Below are 22,474 nucleotides of genomic sequence, written 5' to 3' on the forward strand. Positions count from 1 at the left end.
GCCCTGTCTTTTCGATTAGAAGATCAGAAATTGGGACTTATATGATAGGTGAGATGTTGTGGCTAATATAGCATATCATGTTTTAGCGCCACTCACCCCCTAACGTGAGAGTTAAGTGTTAAGTGTTATTTAATATTAGTTTATATGCGGAGCATCTATAGACGATGAGTTAGTTCAAGCTGTATGTCTAGACACCCTAAGGTTTCTGTGTTAGCAAGGAGTGCTTTGTTTGGGGAAGTCACTCAGTTAAGGGACGGGAGGGGGGGATGGGGTCTGTGTTTTATGTTCACGTTTATTATTAATACAGGTGGCATGACAAGCTCCCGCACAGCGGGACGTTTTTCTTCTGGGTTTCGTATGACAGCAACAATTTGCTCTAAAATAAGAAATGCCACAGTGACAGAGCACAGAGTAGACCAGGTGGAATAAAGATAGTCAGCAGGAACTGTAATGGCTTAGGGCATGTGGTGAAACGAGCTAAGGGTTTTTTCTCATCTTAAATCACTGGGTGCTGACATAGTGCTTCTTCAAGAAACTCATAGTAAACGCTCCGCTCAGGCCAAGCTACGAGTCGGCTGGATCGGTCAGATATACCAGTCTACCTTTGATGCAAAAGCGAGAGGGGTAGCAATCCTGATAAGGAAAAACATTCCTTGTTTACTCATCCTCGATTTCAGATCCTAATGGTCGGTGTATTATTGTGGCTGGTACACTGAATTCGAAACCAGTAACCTTGGTCAATTTATATGGACCCAACTTCGATGATCCATTATTTTTTCAAATGTTATTTAAGGACATACCAAATATCTCGGATACAAGTGGTATTGTTGGTGGGGACTTTAACTGTACGTTAGATCCTCTTTTAGATAAACAGCTATCAAGGTCACTTCAACAATCAAATGCCAGTGTCTTGTCTAAATACATTGATGACAAACCTTAACATTGTCGATATTTGGAGACTGACGCACCCAACAGACAGGGATTATTCTCTCTTTTCATCAGTTCATAAATCATATTCCAGAATTGACTATTTTTTGTTGGACTCCAAACTAATTTCAGCAGCTGAGTCGGTTACCTATCATCCTATTCTAATTACGGACCACTCTCCTCTGTCCATGGTGCTGAAACTCGACAATATGTCGACAGGTCGGCGACCGCGGCGCTTAGACGCATACCTGTTGAAAGATGAGGCTTTTTGTCAGTATTTGAAGGAGCAGATTGCCCTTTTCCTCGGAACTAACAACACGGGGGATGTTGACGGCTGAGAGAAATTGAGAGTTAGGGGAACATGAGAACGTTTTTAGGACGAATTCCTCGTATACAGTCCTTGAGAAGATCAAAGTTAAAATATGAATACAATACCATACTTTCGCAACGGGTGGACTCTTTACTTGCTAGAACGCAACAAAGTTATTTTGAACTGGTTCACAAACCACAAATTATTAGCAAGACAGCTAAGGCATGTACAGGCATCTAGAGCTATTCACAAAATAAAAGACAAGGGTAAAATAGTAACAGATCCGCAGGATATTAATAAATGCGTTGCGCAGTTTTACTCAGAGCTATACCAATCAAAATGCGATGCTACTGATCCAAAAACTACGGAACGCTTTCTCGCTGAATGTGAACTTCCTAAACTAGACGGGGGCAGCTGCTGCACTCGATGCAGGGATAACTTTAGAGGAAATTAACACAGCGATAGCACAATTTCCAAACAGCAAGGCCCCTGGGCCCGATGGATATGTAATAGAATTCTATAAGAAGTGCTGCGCCAGTCTATCTCCACTTATGTTGCGAATGTTTAAACAATCCAAAGAAAATGCCAAACTCCCGCAAACACTGTATGAGGCTACAATAGCACTGATCTTGAAAAAAAGATAGTGATTACATGGAGATGTCGTCTTATCACCCAGTGTCGTTACTCCCCATAGAAAACAAGGTGTTGACAAAGATATTGGCAAACCGATTGAAGACATATTTCCGACATCATACACCCTGACCAGACAGGTTTTTATCCCGGGCCGACATATATACTACAATTTGAGAAGCCTTTTCAACATAATGTATCACGATCATAAGGTTGAGGCAGTGGTAATAGCTCGATGCAGAGAAGGCGTTTGATCGGAATGAGTGGAAGTATATGATGTCGGTTCTGGAGCACTTCGGGTTTGGAAAGGAATTTATTAATAGGATAAGAATTATTTACGCACACCCAATGGCGTCCGTGGTAACCAATCAAGAAATGTCAGTCATTCCGCTTGTTCAAGGGGTGCCGACAGGGGTGCACTATTTCGCCTGCTCTCTTCGCTATAGCCATGGAACCCCTTGCTACTCGCATTCGGGCATGTGCCGATATAGCTTCTGTTAAAATAAAGGACACACAGCACAAAATGTCCCTATATGGAGACGATGTTCTTTTGTTTTTGTCCAAGCCTAAAACTTCTACTCCACCCTTACTTAACTTGATAAACACATTTGGCTCCTTCTCTGGCTACAAGATAAACTGGCAAAAAAGTGAGTTGATGCCAATCACGGCCTGTGGATATGCAATTTCTGCAATCTACCCCGTTTAGAACAGTGATAGACAAGTTCACAAGCCTTGGCATTGTAGTGACAAGAGACCTTGATCAGCTATTGAAAGCAAATTGGGACATGAAAATATCAGCTTAAACAAAATATAGATTTTTGGAAAACTCTGCCTCTCTCCTTGGTTGGTCGTATAAAACGCTATTAAAATGGTTGTCCTACCCAGGTTTCTTTACCTCTTCCAATGTCTACCCAATTTCATACCACAAAGCTATTTTAAGAAACTGGATTCAATAGTAACTCCATTTCTATGGGATAACAAGGCAGCCAGAATTTCAAAGAAGCATTTATGCAAGTACAAGATAGAGGGGTTTTGGCCTTCCTCAATTTAAACTGTATTATTGTACAGTTGTATTATTGGGCTGCTAATCTGAATTGTCTTTCTGGAGGGAAATTTTACCTGCGATGAGACAGAAAGATATGCCTTCATGGCTTTTGATTGAGCAGGCCTCCTGTCAAAGTTCCTCACTCCCTGCACTTGTTAATAGCCCATCATGTGAAAAAATCCACTTATGACTCTAACCCAGTCATCTGTCATACGCTTAGGATCTGGAAACAGATTAGGTATTTTCTTAACATACCCACTGTAAACATTGACAGCCCGATTTGCCTGAATCATGCTTTCCACCCTGCATTGGATGATATGGTGTTTTCACAGTGGAGGGAGAAGGGGCTCACAACAATTGGTAATCTATACATAGATGGTCAGTTAGCTTCATTTCAACAATTACAAGGAAAGATTCAACATGCCAACACATTTTTCAGATACCTCCAAATCAGGAATTTCGTGAGGACACATATCCCACAGTATGGCATGAAGCCAAATAGTCCTACATTAGATAACTTGATCCTTGTCAAACCCCATTCAAAAGGGTCGGTCTCTAGACTGTATGATGTGCTACAGGCCCACAGAGGTATCCACAGACACCATTAAAAGGGCTTGGGAACAAAAGCTTGGTTCAGAAATCTCAGATGAGGACTGGGTAGAAGCTCTCAGGAATATAAACCACAGTTCAGTGAATGCCAGACACAACCTGATACACAGGTTACATTACTCAAAAGTAAAGCTGCATAAAATATTCCCGGACACCTCACCACTGTGTCAGAGGTGGAAGCAGGATGAGGGGACGGTGACCCACTTATTCTGGACATGACCTAAGTTACATGTTTACTGGGCTCTCATTTTTGATTACTTATCTAGAGCCTTTGATAGAGTTCTAGCCCCAGACCCATTGATCGCTGTTTGGTACAGTTGATGGGAATAACCACGAAGGGAAAGCTGTCTCTCTCTGTACTCTATTAGCCAAAATGCTCATATTGCAATTTTGGAAATTGGAGACTACCTACCTTTGAAATGTGGTTACGGGATTTAGGGAATGTAGTACATATGGAAAAGATTCGATACAATACTTCCAATAGAATTCCAATGTTTTACAAAATATGGCAGCCGATACTGGATAAATGGTCTAGTCCCGCTTCATAACTGGGTTGACGATCTGCTGCTACTCTGTGCTGTACTGTACTCCACTCAATACTTATTTTTGGCTTAACTACACTGCTTGTAATGACTATATGCTGTCTTCTTATACATGTACCACCTAATAGGATTTAGTTTTATTTTGTGTGTGAGAGTTAAGTTGTTTTGTCCTCTAAATTGGCCATCCCATTCAACAGTACAATGAATGTCATTGTTAGTATTGCTGTCTTTTTTATTAGATTTTTTTATTGGAAAATAAACACATTATAAAAATAAAAAAAGGATGATCAATGGAAACAGGATGCACCTGAGCTCAACTTCAAGTCTCAAAGCAAAGGGTCTGAATACTTACGTAAATAAGGAACTTCTGTTATCTATTTTTGTAAATTTGCTTTGTTCATATGGGGTATCGTGTGTAGATTGCTGAGAAATTTTTTATATTTAAACCATTTTAGAATAAGGCTGTAACTTAACAAAATGTGAGAAAAGTCAAGGGGTCTGAATTCTTTCCGAAGGCACTGAATGTTTAATGATCTGCATGTCATTGTGGCAGTAAGTGTAAAACTGCATGAAACCTACTCTTCAGGTAACAGACTCTTTCTCCCTCTCTTTCCCAAACATACACACACTGCTCCTAACTTTAAAAACGTTAGGCACCAAACAGAATGTACGGAGCCATAGAAAGAGAAAGATTATTTCTATATAGTTACCCCTATATGAATCCTACCTTCAAAGAACATCGCATGAGTAGCAGAACCTTTTCCTTTCTTCCTGGGCCAATCAAATTTGCCTAGACCTACAGTCAAGTTACCAAGTTGTTAGCCTTCTAGGTAACATGACTGAACAACGTTGTTTGTTATCAAACCAATTATTTGCGGGCCGGGACTAGTTTAAAACAGACTGCGACATGTTTTGTGAAATCTATCAAATGCGTGTGAAATCAGTGTATGTTTTTTTTTACCATTTGAGGTAGAGACAATGTTTTCTTTGCTGTAAAAGCTGCAAAAACATGCACGTCACTAAGCTGTTTTTCCTCTGTGGCACTCCTGCGTGACAACCAACTTGCAAAGCCTATACTCAGACTGGCCTGTGCTCTTTGTATATACAGTGGGGAAAATAAGTATTTAGTCAGCCACCAATTGTGAAAGTTCTCCCACTTAAAAAGATGAGGCCTGTAATGTTCATCATAGGTACACTTCAACTATGACAGAAAAAATGAGAAAAAAAAATATCCAGACAAATCACATTGTAGGATTTTTTATGAATTTATTTGCAAATTATGGTGGAAAATACGTATTTGGTCAATAACAAAAGTTTCTCAATACTTTGTTATATACCCTTTGTTGGCAATGACAGAGGTCAAACGTTTTCTGTAAGTCTTCACAAGGTTTTCACACACGGTTGCTGGTATTTTGGTGATGTTTTAGGGCTGTTGCCAGGCAACACGGACTTTCAACTCCCTCCAAAGATTTTCTATGGGGTTGAGATCTGGAGACTGGCTAGGCCACTCCAGGACCTTGAAATGCTTCTTACGAAGCCACTCCTTCGTTGCCCGGGCGGTGTGTTTGGGATCATTGTCATGCTGAAAGACCCAGCCACGTTTCATCTTCAATGCCCTTGCTAATGGAAGGAGATTTTCACTCAAAATCTCACGATACATGGCCACATTCATTCTTTCCTTTACACGGATCAGTCGTCCTGGTCCCTTTGCAGAAAAACAGCCCCAAAGCATGATGTTTCCACACCCATGATTCACAGTAGGTATGGTGTTCTTTGGATGCAACTCAGCATTCTTTGTCCTCCAAACACGACGAGTTGAGTTTTTACCAAAAAGTTATATTTTGGTTTCATCTGACCATATGACATTCTCCCAGTCTTCTTCTGGATCATCTAAATGCTCTCTAGCAAACTTCAGACGGGCCTGGAAATGTACATGCAGGGGAACACGTCTGGCACTGCAGGATTTGAGTCCCTGGCGGCGTAGTGTGTTACTGATGGTCGGCTTTGTTACTTTGGTCCCAGCTCTCTGCAGGTCATTCACTAGGTCCCCCCTTGTGGTTCTGGGATTTTTGCTCACCGTTCTTGTGATCATTTTGACCCCACGGGGTGAGATCTTGCGTGGAGCCCCAGATCGAGGGAGATTATCAGTGGTCTTGTATGTCTTCCATTTCCTAATAATTGCTCCCATAGTTGATTTTTTCAAACCAAGCTGCTTACCTATTGCAGATTCAGTCTTCCCAGCCTGGTGCAGGTCTACAATTTTGTTTCTGGTGTCCTTTGACAGCTCTTTGATCTTGGCCATAGTGGAGTTTGGAGTGTGACTGTTTGAGGTTGTGGACAGGTGTCTTTTATACTGATAAGTTCAAACAGGTGCCATTAATACAGGTAACGAGTGGAGGACAGAGGAGCCTCTTAAAGAAGAAGTTACAGGTCTGCGAGAGCCAGAAATCTTGCTTGTTTGTAGGTGACCAAATACTTATTTTCCACCATAATTTGCAAATCAATTCATTAAAAATCCTACAATGTGATTTCTGGATTTTTTTTCTCATTTTGTCTGTCATAGTTGAAGTGTACCTATGATGAAAATTACAGGCCACTCATCTTTTTAAGTGGGAGAACTTGCACAATTGGTGGCTGACTAAATGTATTTTTTGCCCCACTTTAATTCTCACTCCATGCACTTGTTAATAGCCCATCATATGTGAAAAAAATCCACTTATGACTCTAACCCAGTCATTTGTCATACGCTTAGGATCTGCTTCTTGGTCAAATGGCCCTTACACAGCCTGAAGATGTGTTGGGTCATTGTCCTGTTGAAAAACAAATGATAGTGGGACTAAGCACAAACCAGATGGGATGGTGTATCACTGCAGAATGCTGTGGTAGCCATGCTGGTTAAGTGTGCCTTGAATTCTATATAGATCACTGACAGTGCCACCAGCAAAGCACCCCCACACCATCACACCTCCTCCATGCATCACGGTGGGAGCCACATGCAGAGATCATTCGTTCACCTACTGTCACAAAGACACGGCGGTTGGAATCAAAAATGTCAAATTTGGACTCAGACCAAAGGACAGATTTCCACCGGGTCTAATGTCCATTGCTCAGGTTTCTTGGCCCAAGCAAGTCTCTTCTTATTGGTGTCCTTTAGTAGTGGTTTCTTTGATGCAATTTAACCATGAAGGCCTGATTCACACAGTCTCCTCTGAACAGTTGATGTTGAGATGTGCCTGTTACTTGAACTCTGTGAAGCATTTATGTGGGATGCAATCTGAGGTGCCGTTAACTCTAATGAATTTATCCCCTGCAGCAGAGGTAACTCTGGGTCTTCCTTTTCTGTAGCGGTCTTCATGAGAGCCAGTTGCGACTGCACTTGAAGAAACGTTCAAAGTTCTTGACATTTTCCAGATTACTTTAAGACCTGAAAGTCAGTTAATGATGGACTGTCATTTCTCTTTGCTTATTTGAGCTGTTCTTGCCATAATATGGACTTGGTCTTTTACCAAATAGGGCTATCTTCTGAATACCGTCCCTACCTTGTCACAACACAACTGATTGGCTCAAAAGCTTTAAGGAAAGAAATTCCACAAATTAACTTAACAAGGCACATCTGTTTATTGAAATGCATTCCAGGTGATTACCTTTTGAAGCTGGTTGAGAGAATACCAAGAGTGTGCAAAGCTGTCATCAAGGCAAAGGGGGGCTACTTTGAAGAACCTAAAATATATTTTGATTTGTTTAACACTTTTTTGGTTACTACATGATTCCATATGTGTTATTTCATAGTTGTGATGTCTTCACTATTATTCTACAATGTAGAATAATAGTAAAAATAAAGAAAAACCCTAGAATGAGTAGGTGTGTCCAAATTTGACTGGTACTGTACTGTATAATTGTCTGTCAGACTAGAGATTGGGAACCGTGTCAGCTCTATTCGTTCCATTTCTATCAGTTTCTTGAATGTTCAGAACGTTTCAGACCACTGAGTAGTGAATTCACCTAGTTGTAGTTGGTTAAACTTACATGTTGTTCCTGCTACAGCCTTGTCCTTCCCCTCCAACAGATCCATGAAGTGTTGAGAAGCCTCTTCGTACTGGTCAGACAACCTGCAACAGGAGAGGTACAGTTGTAACTTGGGCAAGAAAGACACCTGTACACTGTTGAATGCTCCTGCAGTTTTATTGAGTGCAATATTTAGACCCAGAAGTCTTCGTCACGCTCGAGTTATAACTCCCATTTCAAGCTCGCTTGTCCATCAAGTCAATGCGAAACAGTGAAACCCCCACTTCTAAACATCCCAGTTGAACATCATGTTTATGCATGTATTTGACAAAGGTGTCATCATGTTCAAGTTCTCACCTGAGACCAAGTATGGCCGTGGCGGTCATGACATTTTGAGGCTGGTGATTGACACGCGAATAACTGCCGGTCTCACGGTAAATTACCGTTAATTAACAAACTAATTTAGCATCTCCTTGTTTCCTAGCATAGCCTACAAGCCACTGATGACAACCTTTGGAACATCTACAAGTCTAATAAATCCATGTAATGTAGCCTACAGCTTCACAATAAATCCATAATTTATTTTAGACAGGTCAAAAGAAACATGTAGTCTATTTCAGAAGAACAGAATAGCATACTCCTGATCTGGCTATGCCATATGGCTGTGGACAACACTAGTTCATTTAACAGACAAGATTTGCTTAGAATTCTGTGGCATTATTTTATAGTATGAAGAATACAAGTGAATATAGCTGAATAAAATTGAAAGGATATTTTCTCCAATTGATTTGAGTGTGCACATGCGTCTATTCTGTGTTGAGCGGTTAAAAAAAAGAAACAGGTCCTCCTACAGTATATGCTTCATTTAGAGTTATTTACGTAACATTAGTTGTGATACAAACCTTGGGCTATATGTTTTGATTTTTAATACATTCTAAGGCTCCACAATGCAAAAAAAAAAGAAAGTTGCATGAAAAAGCGATGACAAGCACTTAATGGCTCAAATTTCCCAGCGTCATTCCATGTGTGTGGCCACAATCCCCCCTAAAGAAATCCATGCCTTTTGCAGCCAGTGTGCCATTGTGTTGAGTATAATAATTATAATTCCATTCTCCCAGCTGTGCTCCCTGAAGCACCTCTCACTCACATGGCTCTAAGATATCTCAATTCTTATTAGCCAATGATCGATCGGGTCCTTCTTACAGGCTACAAGTGAAGACACATCGAGGACGCAACTGCGCGCATCCTTTTCGAATTCCGAGGTGCATATTGAAGATGCTGGAAGAACTGTCCACATTTACTTTTCGTCAGCCAACAAGATGAGTAGGCTTAACAAACAATAGCCTATGCCAAAGCAAAAAAAAACAATGGTCACTCTGAAAGAGCTCTAGAGTTCCTCTGTGGAGATGGGAGAACCTTCCAGAAGGACAACCATCTCTTCAGCACTCAAACAATCAAACCATTATAGTAGAGCGGCCAGACGGAATCCACTCATCAGTAAAAGGCACATGACAGCCCACTTGGGAGTTTAGGCCATGAGAAACAAGATTCTCTGGGCTGATGAAACCAAGATTGAACTCTTTGGCCTGAATGCCAAGCGTCAAGTCTAGAGGAAACCTGGCACCATCCCTACAGTGGAGCATGGTGGTGGCAGCGTCATGCTGTGGGGATGTTTAAATTGGCAGGGACTGGGAGACTAGTCAGGATCGGGGGAAAGATGAACAGATCAAAGTACAGAGAGATCATTGATGAAAACCTGCTCCAGAGCACTCAGGACCTCAGACTGAGGCAGGACAACGGCACTAAGCACACAGCCACGGAGTGGAGTGGCTTTGGGAAAAGTCTCTGAATGTCATTGAGTGGCCCAGCCAGAGCCCGGACTTGAACCTGATCGAACATCTCTGGAGAGACCTGAAATTAGCTGTGCACCGACGCTCTCCATCCAACCTGACTGAGCTTGAGAGAATCTGCAGAGAAGAATGGGAGAAACTCCCCAAATACAGGTGTGCCAAGCTTGTAGCGTCATACCCAAGAAGACTCCAGGCTGTAATTGCTGCCAAAGGTGCTTCAACAAAGTACTGAGTAAAGGCTCTGAATACATATGTACATTTGCTAACAGTTTTTGATTTGTCATAATGGGGTATTGTGTGTAGATTGAAAAAAATACAATCACCCATTTTAGAAATTATTTCACCTTTATTTAACCAGGTAGGCCAGCTGAGAACAAGTTCTCATCTACAACTGCGACTTGACCAAGATAAAGCAAAGCAGTACAACAAAAACAACAGAGTTACACATGAGACGAACAAATGTACACTCAATAAACACAAAATAAAAATCTATATACAGTCTGTGAAAATGCAGTAAGACTAGAGAGGTAAGGCAATAAATAGGCCATAGTGTGAAACAATTACAATTTAGCATTAACACAGGAGTTATAGAGATGCAGATGATGATGTGCAAGTAGAGATACTGGGGCGCAAAAGAGCAAAAAAATTTAAATATGGGGATGAGGTAGTTGTGTGGGTTATTTACAGGTGCAGTGATCGGTAGGCTGCTCTGACAGCTGATGAAAAGAGTTAAAGAGGGAGATATAGAACATATAAGATATAAGGCCAAAGGAGCTTTGTTGGCTTTGGGGATGACCAGTGAAATATACCTGCTGAAGCGCATGCTACGGGTGGGTGTTGCTATGGTGACCAGTAAGCTGAGATAAGGTGGGGCTTTACCAAGCAAAGACTTATAGATGACCTGGAGCCAGTGGGTTTGGCAACGAATATAGCGATCGGTGGCGGTTATGAAATCGTTTAGATCCTTGAGTGTGGCCGAGGTGCACCCATGACCAGCTCGAAAATCAGATTGCATAGTGAAGAAGGTACGGTGGGATTCGAAAATGGTCGGTGATCTGTTTGTTAACTTGTCTTTCGAAGACTTCAGAAAGGCAGGGCAGGATGGATATAGGTCTAACAGTTTGGGTCTAGAGTGTCTCCCCCTTTGAAGAGGGGGATGACCGCGGCAGCTTTCCAATCTTTAGGGATCCCAGACGATACGAAAGAGAGGTTGAACAGGCTAGTAATAGGGGTTACAACAAATGTGGCGGATAATTTTAGAAAGGGAGGGTCCAGATTGTCTAGCCCAGCTGATTTGTAGGGGTCCAGATTTTGCAGCTCTTTCAGAACATCAGCTGTCTGGATTTGGGTGAAGGAGAAGCAGGAGGGAGGCTTGGGCGAGTTGCTGCAGAGGGTGCAGAGCTGTTGGCCGGGGTAGGGGTAGCCAGGTGGAAAGCATGGCCGGACGTAGAAAAATGCTTATTGAAATTCTTGATTATCGTGGATTTATCGGTGGTGACAGTGTTTCCTAGCCTCAGTGCAGTGGGCAGTTGGGAGTAGGTGCTCTAATTCTCCATGGACTTTACAGTGTCCCAAAACTTGCAAACTTACAAAACATGCAAATTTCTGCTTGAAAAAGCTAGCATTAGCTTTCCTAACTGCCTGCCTGTGTATATTGGTTCCTGACTTCCCTGAAAAGTTGCATATCGCTGGAGGCTGTTCGATGCTAATGCAGTACGCCACAGGATGTTTTTGTGCTGGTCAAGGGCAGTCAAGTCAGGAGTGAACCAGGGGCTAGATCTGTTCTTAGTTCAACATTTCTTGAACGGGGCATGCTTATTTAAGATGGTGAGGAAAGCACTTTTAAAAGAACAACCAGGCATCCTCTACTGACGGGATCAGGTCAATATCCATCCAGGATACCCGGGCTAGGTCGATTAGAAAGGCTGGCACACAGAAGTGTTTTAGGGAGCGTTTGACAGTGATGAGGGGTGGTCGTTTGACCACGGACCCATAAAGCACGCAGGCAATGAGGCAGTGATCGCTGAGATCTTGGTTGAAGACAGCAGAGGTGTCCATGTTTACGGATTTAAGGTTGTACCTGGTAGGTTCCTTGATAATTTGTGTGAGATTGAGGGCATCTAGCTTAGATTGTAGGATGGCCGAGGTGTGAAACATATCCCAGTTTAGGTCACCGAAAAGTACGAACTCTGAAGATAGATGGGGGGCAATCAATATGGTGTCCAGGGCACAGCTGGGGGCTGAGGGGGGTCTATAACAAGCGGCAACAGTGAGATACTTATTTCTGGAAAGGTGGATTTTTTAAAGTAGAATCTCAAACTGTTTGGGCATAGACCTGGATAGTAAGACAGAACTCTGCAGGCTCTCTCTGCAGTAGATTGCAACTCAGCCCCCTTTGGCAGTTCTATCTTGACGGAAAATGTTGTAGTTGGGGATAAGAATAAGGCTGTAACATAACAAAATGTGAAAAAGTCAAGGGGTCTGAATACTTTTGGAATGCACTGTAAATAGCGAGGACGCTGAGCCACTTGTGTGGGTTGTAGACTCCGCCTCATGCTACCACTAGAGTGAAAGCACCGCCAGCATTCAAAAGTGACAAAAACATCAGCCAGGAAGCATAGGAACTGAGAAGTGGTCTGTGGTCACCACCTGCAGAACCACTCCTTTATTGGGGATGTCTTGCTAATTGCCTATAATTTCCACCTGTTGTCTATTCCATTTGCACAACAGCATGTGAAATTTATTGTAAATCAGTGTTGCTTCCTAAGTGGAGAGAAGTGTGATTGACTTAGAGTTACATTGTGTTGTTTAAGTGTTCCCTTTATTTTTTTGAGCAGTGTATATACCTTTAGCTCAAAATCTGAACATTGTGTGTGCATGCGTTTTACTAACCTGGTGTTTTGGTCTCGTTCTGGCCCCACTAGTTTGTAAAGCTCATCCAGGTTGGTGAGCTCTGAGTCTGTGAGGAGTGAGGGTGTGCCTCCCCCGGTGGCCCCCTGTCTCAACTCCTGCCTTACACTGTCCTCTCCCAGCCTGTCCAGGAGGAACTGGAGCTCCAGCACAGTCTTCAGTCTCTTCTGCTCAGCCTCCTCTCTCTGGAGCTGCTCCCGCCGCACTGCCTTCTTCACTGCCTTCTGGATCTACAGAGACAGAAGAGACGAGACCAGGGAGTCAGAATCAAACAATGCAGGACCTCTCGGTTGCGTTTCATGCTAGTTTACCAGGAAGCCATTTCCTCCCACCCACCTTTGTTCACCCACATTCACAGATTTGATAGGACTAATTACGTGAAAGCAATATGGGAGAAACTAGGTGGAGCTATACTGCTTACACCTAGTTGTTTCACATCCATGAAGGAGGAGAGAGCATCCTCCCGGAACGAAACGCAACCCAGGCGTTGGCAACTTTAATGCAAACAGGGATGACACCAGAGAGGGGGACCCAAATCAGTCACATTCCTACAGACAAGGACACATTGCATTAGATACTCTTACATCTTGCCCCAGTGCGAGGAAGCTCTTCTGTAGCTCTCTGGCAAACTCCAGATTATTAGTCACTTCCTGATACTTGGTCAGGGCATCCTGCAGAGATAACAGAGCAAGAGAAACTGGTTTACATTAGCAGAATTTTATCCAGAGCGACTAACAGTCAGTGCATTCATCTTAAGATATCTAGGTAGGACAAACACATATCAGTCATAGTAAGTACATTTTTCATCAATATTAGCTATCAGCAAAGTCAGAGCTAGTAAGGGGGAAACAAGTGTTAGTTCACAAAAGCTTTTTGGGGGGGTGGAGGGAGTGTATGAGGGGCTGCTGTTGGATTATATTAGATACACGTTGAAGAAGTACACTACCGTTCAAAGGTTTGGGGTCACTTAGAAATTCCCTTGTTTTTGAAGGAAAAGCACATTTATCGCCCATGAAATACAGAGTAGACATTGTTAATGTTGTAAATGACTATTGTTGCTGGAAACGACAGATTTTTTATGGAATATCTACATAGGTGTACAGAGGCCCATTATCAGCAACCATCCCTCCGGTGTTCCAATGGCACGTTGTGTTAGCTAATCCAAATTGATAATTTTAAAAGGTTAATTGATCATTAGAAAACACTTTTGCAATTACGTTAGCACAGCTGAAAACTGTTGTCATGATTAAAGAAGCAATAAAACTGGCCTTCTTTAGACTAGCTGTAGATCTCTGCAGTTCATCCAGAGTGATCATGGGCCTCTTGGCTGCATCTCTGATCAGTCTTCTCCTTGTATGAGCTGAAAGTTTAGAGGGACGGCCAGGTCTTGGTAGATTTGCAGTGGTCTGATACTCCTTCCATTTCAATATTATGCTCCTTGGGATGTTTAAAGCCTGGGAAATCTTTTTGTATCCAAATCCGGATTTAAACTTCTTCACAACAGTATCTCGGACCTGCCTGGTGTGTTCCTTGTTCTTCATGATGCTCTCTGCGCTTTTAACGGACCTCTGAGACTATCACAGTGCAGGTGCATTTATACGGAGACTTGATTACACACAGGTGGATTGTATTTATCATCATTAGTCATTTAGGTCAACATTGGATCATTCAGAGATCCTCACTGAACTTCTGGAGAGAGTTTGCTGCACTGAAAGTAAAGGTGCTGAATAATTTTGCACGCCCAATTTTTCAGTTTTTGATGTGTTAAAAAAGTTTGAAAAATCCAATAAATGTCGTTCCACTTCAAGATTGTGTCCCACTTGTTGATTCTTCACCAAAAAATACAGTTTTATATCTTTATGTTTGAAGCCTGAAATGTGGCAAAAGGTCGCAAAGTTCAAGGGGGCCGAATACTTTCGCAAGGCACTGTATATATATATATATATATATATTTTTTTTTTTTATCAGGCGTTTCCAGCTATAATAGTAATTTACAACACGAACAAGGTCTACACCTTATTTCTGATCAATTTGATGTTATTTTAATGAACAAAAAAATTTGCTTTTCTGATGAGCGCAATGTAATGGAAAGCTTGCTTCCACAAACCAAAAATGACACATCAGTGACTATTTCAAGGAAGTAGTCAGATCAGACTATATAGGACTCATATACAGTGTACGTTGTTGACCCACCAGCTGGTCCTGGTTGAGACGCTGCCCTTTATTTTTCTTGGCTTGATAATCATCCAGCTTGCCCTGTGAGACAGAGGTCAGGATTTACATACATTCATCAGAGGGTGAAAATGATCCAAACAGAGGTTGATAGCATAATAACAATTAACAGATTCTCTATAGTAAAATCTCTCATTTAGAGCGAAGCAGATGCCGTCACCTGACCAGTGAGATTTTTGTCATTGAAAATGTATGTTTATGTCCAAAATACATAAAAACCTGCAACAGATATTCTACGGTAACCTTGTGCCTAGGCTAAAATGACAAATTTTTCAGAACTCTCTACACTAACAAAAATGACAGAGGATTACTGCAAGTACTGACCACATACTGACCGCAACCTTTCGGTTATTAGTCCCAACGCTCTAACCACTAGGCTATGCTGCCGCCCCACTTATATGGTGAACACTTGCTAGCTATAAGGAAAGCAAAGTGACAGGTGTGTGCACCTTTCCAAATCATGTCCAGTCAATTGAATTTACCACAGGTGGACTCCAACCAAGTCGTAGAACCATCAAGGATGATCAATGGAAACAGGATGCACCTAAGACCAATTTGCAAAGGGTCTGAATACTTATGTAAATTAGGATTTTTTTTATGTAAAAATATATATAAATTTGCACACATTTAAAAAAAAAAAAACAGTTTTCGCTTTGTCTTTATTGTGTGTAGATTGATGAGGGAAAAAATACATTTTAGAATAAGGCTGTAACGTAACAAAATGTTGAAAAAGGTTAGGGGTATGTATACTTTCCCAATACACTGTATGTTTGTATGGGTCTACAAACTCATCCAAATAAGGCATTTTATTAATTGACCATCTGTCTAATGTGCTTTCTAGCTCATTTTGAGGAAGATGAGCTGATGGTGCAACTAAGCAGTGAAAGCAAAAGCAAGATGCAGTGTCCGCAGTTCTGGTTGACTTGAGACAGCAGTGTGTCCATTTTAGAGCCATCTCCTCCCTCTCCAAGTATCCTCTCCTCTTTCCTCCTCCATACAAAGTTTGAAAAAATTGCATTGATTGATCTTCTAAGTCTGAGAGGAGACAGATCTGTCATTATCCTGACCAGCACAATGACGTTGGCACTGAAAACAGTGCAGCACTAGCACACACTATTGATCAACTGAATGGAGTACAATATATCTTAAAATTGTACTTTTTTTGTGGTCTGTTCTGCCCTTTTAACTTCCGAGTTCCCCCAACACAAGGGGTGATAAAAGCAACAGGGTTAGTCGCAGCACTCATGAAGTAGGTTAGGTGCGTTGTTCAAAGGCACAATGGCAGTAAGAGGCACCTGAGTTTGAGGTATCAATAGAAGCAAACTAACTATTACGCCAACACCCCCAGGAGTCACTTTCACGCCACACATTTGTGAAGGTTTCATTCCACAAAAATAAGAGACACCTTTTTCTTCTCCATGTTGCGGACCTTCTTATCGATGACGCCAAGAACCTGCTTCATGGCCTCGGTCTGGGCCCCAGAGGACTGCCCTCCACCCAGGGTGATCTGTCCAGGAATGGATCCCACGTCCGGGCTGGCCGACTGCACTGTCCTGTTGCCGTTCATTGCTGCGGGCATCTGAATGAAAAGAGAGACGAATATCATAAAGTTAGTTATGGAGGTAACGACAAGGAACAATTTCTGGCTATATCACCAAGGGGCAGTTTCCTGGATACTCCATGGAGCTTGCTTTTTGGTCCAGGACGTCACCCCTAAGTGCATCATTTCATCTAACTAAATAATTGCTGGTGTAGCTAGCCAACTTTCAATTGTGGTTGAGCGAAAGGAAGACCATCTGTGTGACATAAACGGTAACATGACTGGTGACGCAACGCAACGCACTTCCACGTCGTCTCTATACTGCTGTACAGTTTGTTGCTACTTAGCTACCTGCCAAACTTCTTTGCTTTTTACTCTTAACTATTTAAATTGTATTTAACAAGTCAACCAGGGTCTTAGTTTTGTCCATGCACTACCTTTTTGTATTACATTTTCTCACCCCCGACACTGTATCTGGACATAGATCTGCAAGACCTCCTCCTCCACCTGAAAAAAAGAAAGCTAAGTAACATAATGAACTCTTAATATACAGAACTATGGTCTTATGGTGAGGATAGCTGGGTTGCAAGCTCAGCTTCAGACGCAATCGTTAGGCAATTAAAGTATAGGAAAGGATGATACAGCGTCTGTGTCACCAGTGAATACAGGTAGTATTGTTAAACCCCTGCACAGTCCCTGCAGCCAAACAATTTTCTCATGGCTTCTGGAAGGAAAGGCTTTTGGCATGCTCAACTGGTGTTGCTCATTCAGCCGACAGAAACGTTCAACCGGTTTTCCCCACTAAGCATTAGCTCTGACAAATTGAAAACCCTAGTCATTGGCGACTCCATTACCTGCAATATTAGATTAAAAATAATCACCCAGCGATCCATTGTTTACCAGGGGGGCTACTGACGTAAAGGCTCATCTTAAGATGGTGCTGGCTGAGGCTAGAACTGTTGAGTGTAGATACTATATAGGGATATTGTTATCCACGTCAGCACCAACGATGATGGGAAAATAGTCAGAAGTTCCCAAGCAACTTACAGCAGACTTGCACAACTCAATCACTGGTTGAAAACTGTTTTCTACCCCTCCCAAAAGTTTGAATTTGTAGGTAACTGGCCCTCTTTCTGGGACACCCCCACAAACAGGACCAAGCCTGGCCTGTTGAGGAGTGACGGACTCCATCCTAGCTGGAGGGGTGCTCTCATCTTATGAACATAGACCGGGCTCTAACTCCTCTAGCTCCACAATGACATAGGGTGCAGGCCAGGCAGTAGGATGTCAGCCAGCCTGCCTGGTTAGTGGAGTCTGCCAATAGCATAGACAGTGTAGTCCGCTAGCCTACTTTTCCAACCTAATTGAGAATAAACTGTCCAAAAATGTGTTTTTGATACTGTCACAAAGCTAACTAAAAAGCAGCATTCTCCAAGAGAGGATGGCCTTCTTAAATCCTGTATTTCTCGACACATTCACGAAAATAGTCATGGCCTCTAAACCTTGCAACTGCCTACTGGACCATATTCCAACTAAACTACTGAGAGTTACTTCCTGTTCTTGGCCCTCCTATATTGAACATAAATAAAACGTCTCCATATCCTCTGGACGTATACTAAAAGCACAAAAAATGGTAGTAATAAAACCTCTCCTAAAAAATAAATAAATACAATCGGCATCTCTCGAATCTCCCATTCCTCTCAAACATTTTAGAAAAAGCAATTAGGCAGCAACTCAATGCTTTCCTTAAGACAAATAATATATACGAAATGCAGCAGTCTGGTTTTAGACCCCATCATAGTACTGAGACGGCACTCATGCAGGTGGTAAATGACCATTGAAAAACATCAGACCAAGGCCCTGCATCTGTCCTCGTGCTCCTAGATCTTAGCGCCGCTTTGACAACATCAATCACCACATTCTTTTGGAGAGATAGGAAACCCTAATTGGTCTACATGGACAAGTCCTTGCCTGGTTTAGATATGATCTTTCAGAAAGATATCGGTTTGTCTCTGTGGAGGGGTTGTCCCCTGACAAATCAATGGTAAGTCCGGTGTTCCTCAAGGTCCCATTTTAGGACCACTATTGTTTTCCCTACATATTCTACCTCTTGGTGATGTCATTCAGAAACACAATGTCAACTTCCACTGCTATGCGGACGACACACAAGCTATACATTGATGAAACATGGTGAAGCCCCAAAATTGCCTACCCTGGAAGCCTGTGTTTCAGACATAAGGAAGTGGATGGCATAAATGCTTTTACTTTTAAACTTGGACAAAACAGAGATGCTTCTTCTAGATCCCAAGAAACAGCGAGATCTGCTGTTTGACCTGACAATTCATCTTGACGGTTGCAGTCATCTCAAATAAACCTTGACCTCAGCGTTACAGCATAATATCTCCAAAAGCTTTCAATTAGGATTTTAGCTGCAGATTTGAATACAACATTCTAGGTATTGGGAGGCACAGTAACTGTACACAAGTGGAAAGGTATTAATTATGGCCAACTTGTTTGAACATAAACAAAATAATTGTGTTCATTAAAAACTAAATGATTCTGGAATGTGTGTGTAGATCAAGTAGAAACGCCTGCACAGCTAGAAGGCTATTTTATCTGATCAAATATGGACACTGATTTCTCTTGACGAACATATCAAGAATATTTCAAGGGCAGCTTTATTTCATCTTTGTAACATTGCAAAAATCAGACACTGTTTGTCCAAATATGATGCAGAAAAGCTAATCCATGCTTTTGTCACTTCTAGATTAGACAGCTACAAAGCTCTACTCTCAAGCTAGCACTAAATCAACTTCAATTAGTGCTAAATCTTGACTAGAACCTCGCTAGCCTCGCTACACTGTCTTCCATTTAACGAGAAGGCTGATTTCAAGGTTTTTCTACTACCCTACAAAGCATTACATGGACTTGCTCCTACCTCTCTCCAATTTGGTCCTGCCATATATACCTACACATACGTACGCTACGATCACAAGACGTAGGCCTCCTTATTGTCCCTAGAATTTCTAAGCAAACCGCTGGGGGCAGGGCTTTCCTATATAGCAGAATCATTTTTATGGACTGTACTGCCTATCCATGTGAGAGACGCACATTCGGTCTCGACTTTCAATTCTTTACTGAAGACTCATCTCTTCAGTAGGTCCTATGATTGTGTGTAGCCTGGCCCAGGGGTGAAAAGGTGAACAGCAAGGCACTGGAGTGATGAACCGCCCTTGCTGTCTCTGCCTGGCCGGCTCCCCTCTCGCCACTGGGATTCTCTGCCTCTGACGGGGGCTGAGTCACTGGCTTACTAGTGCTCTTCCATGCTGTGCCAGGCTTTTTTCCGCTATAATCAACTTGAGTGGGTTGAGTCACTGACGTAATCTTCCTGTTCGGTCTTGCATCCCCTCAGGCTTTTTCAGTGGAGATCTTTGAGGGCTATACTCAGCTTTGTCTAAGGGTAATAAATTGGTGATCTTGTTTTGTTAAAGTGAGTGAGATTATATCCTGCCTGGTTGGCCCTGTCCGGGGGTATCGTCAGCCAGGGCCACAGTGTGAACTTAAGTAGGCTCCCTCTAATTCGCCCATCTCTCCCTCTCTGAGGACCTGAGCCCTAGGACCATGCATCAGGACTACCTGGCCTGATGACTCCTGGCTGACCCCAGTCCACCTGGCCGTGTTGCTGCTCCAGTTTCAACTGTTCTGTCTGCGGCTATGGAACCCTGACCAGTTCACAGGACGTGCTACCTTGTCCAGGACATGCTGTTTCCGACCCTCTCTCACACCTGCGGTCTCCACATCGGAATGCTCAGCTATGAAAACCAACTGACATTTGCTCCTGAGGCGCTGACCTGCTGCACCCTCTTACAACCATTGATTATTATTTGACCCTGTTGGTCATCTATGAACATTTAAAACATCTTGAAGAACGGTCTGGCCTTAATGGCAATATAGTCTTATCTCCACCCAACACAGCCAGAAGAGGACTGACCACCCCTCAAAGCCTGTTCCTCTCTAGGTTCCTGCCATTCTGGAGAGTTTTTCCTAGCCACCGTGCTTCTACATTGCTTGTTGTTTGGTGTTTTTAGGCTGAGTTTCTGTATAGACTCTTTATGACATCTGCTGATGTAAAAGGGGCTTTATAAATATATTTGATTTAATGTGGTGCACATTTTATATAGCCTTTGAGTATAATGGGCAACGTGGTGGAATATTAGTCTGAGGGCCTACGAAGGTACCAAGTGAAGTGCGCAATGTTTTGGGTCAGGCTCGGATGTTAGCTAGCTAGGGTGGCTAGCTAGCTTCATCAACACACCATGAATAATCGAACTGAGTTAGTTAGTTACATGGTCCACACTTGATTCAACAGATTAAGTGTTGCCAGCCGCGCCCACCGAACTATTTAAATAGCTCATGAATTTGCTAACCAGGTTCAAAAACATAAGTTAACAAACTAACGTTAAGTAACACGGGCAGCTGAATCTTACCGAGATGCCAGATAACGTTAATTCGTCTATCATCGCATAATGCCTGCAACGTTACCTGACTGTAGTTAGAAGATGTTCAACCAGGCAGCACACCGCGGATGCAGATGGCCCAGATAGCTAACTAACATTTGCTCAATCAAATGACCAAATAGGATAAATTATTTAGATTATTCAATGGAGATATAGCTAGCTGCCAGAGAGGGTAACTCTGACACTGGCCAATGATAACTCACTTAGCTTAGCATAGTTGTGCCCCCTTGTCTAGCTAATGTGTTCATTTAGCTAGCTCTACAATTTGCATACCTTTATGCTCTATGTATCCACAAGAAAGCTTGTTCACCAGAGAAATTGAATATCCAAGGTGTTTTTATCGTGTTGCTTTATTTTCTCTTTCAATACCGTGGGATCCGCCCAGCCGGTCTCACCGACAACTGAGACGGTTTGATCAAATATATTTTTTAGAACTAACCCAAGATAGACCAGCCTGTCGTTTCCAATGGAGCAAATGAATCATAGTGGGCAGAACAAGCAGTGGGAAGAGCCAGGCACGGGCTAGTGAGATCTTATTGGTGCGTTCTATCATGTATTAGCATATTTCCGTTAGGGAACGCCTACTTTGTTAAGTGTGCGTGTGCAGTAACTCAATTCACCCTTGCACTCCTTCTAAACAACACATTTTTTTAAAACTTTTGCAAAGGGTAAAGTCTTCAAAACGCAGTCCACTCTGTTTATTAAAGATTATAGTTCTGTAAAAAATAAACTGCTTGGAGATCAAATGTTTCATCGATGAGAAAATTAGCAGAATGTCGTTCAAGATCCATCTTCTCCCGACTGCCGGCCACAGGGCTTCCTCTCATCACCATATTTGGTAGTGAGTGGAAACGCCACCGGATGCTTCATCTTCATATGTCCGATAAAATATCTGGCTCATTATGGTTTGATTGGTGAAGGAACTCTTTATAAAGAAGGTCCTTTTTCGGCTGTCCAAAATATGCCAGACTGATCAAACCAAACAAACAAACACACACGGGATGAAAAACAATTTTGTTTCGCCTTTTCTAAGAGTTCATGGTAAAATACAAACTGTAGACTCGTATGTTGATGAAATATTAACATTTACAAAACAGATGATATATTTATTGGATGGGCATAAATACGCATAGCCAATCTTTGCAAAATCACTTGTATTGATTTGTTCAAGGCGTGGGCGTTGTAGATTTCTTGCTTTCTTGCACTGATTTTGTGTTTAATCAATACATTGATTTAGGTTCACATTTTGCAGTGATGAGGAGCTCTATCAATGTATTTACTGTACATCAGTAGGGGGCAGTAAAGTGCCATGTAAATTAACGGTACTGTATGCATAATTATTAGGTTTATTTGACTG

The 22,474-nt window shown here is 42.2% G+C and overlaps 1 protein-coding gene across 4 annotated transcripts in view; it reads right to left on the reverse strand.

Moving 5' to 3' along the window:
- The window catches only part of caprin1b (cell cycle associated protein 1b), a 43,746-nt gene extending 22,145 nt beyond the window's left edge, over positions 1-21,601 (reverse strand). Inside the window, exons 1-7 of one of the 4 annotated variants that reach the window (XM_031823223.1) lie at positions 21,391-21,548; positions 17,061-17,107; positions 16,466-16,639; positions 15,022-15,084; positions 13,413-13,499; positions 12,811-13,058; positions 8,090-8,172 (exon numbers count right to left, since the gene is read on the reverse strand). In XM_031823223.1, the coding sequence (XP_031679083.1) occupies positions 8,090-8,172; positions 12,811-13,058; positions 13,413-13,499; positions 15,022-15,084; positions 16,466-16,639 (655 nt within the window). In that variant the 5' untranslated portion in view covers positions 17,061-17,107; positions 21,391-21,548. Of the gene's footprint in view, positions 1-8,089; positions 8,173-12,810; positions 13,059-13,412; positions 13,500-15,021; positions 15,085-16,465; positions 16,640-17,037; positions 17,108-21,142; positions 21,165-21,390 lie in introns of those variants that run through there. The other 3 variants (XM_031823222.1, XM_031823221.1, XM_031823224.1) reach the window with 3 other exon arrangements.
- Positions 21,602-22,474: the final 873 nt, after the last annotated feature.

Source organism: Oncorhynchus kisutch, linkage group LG4 (assembly GCF_002021735.2).
Source record: "Oncorhynchus kisutch isolate 150728-3 linkage group LG4, Okis_V2, whole genome shotgun sequence".
Taxonomy (NCBI): domain Eukaryota; kingdom Metazoa; phylum Chordata; class Actinopteri; order Salmoniformes; family Salmonidae; genus Oncorhynchus; species Oncorhynchus kisutch.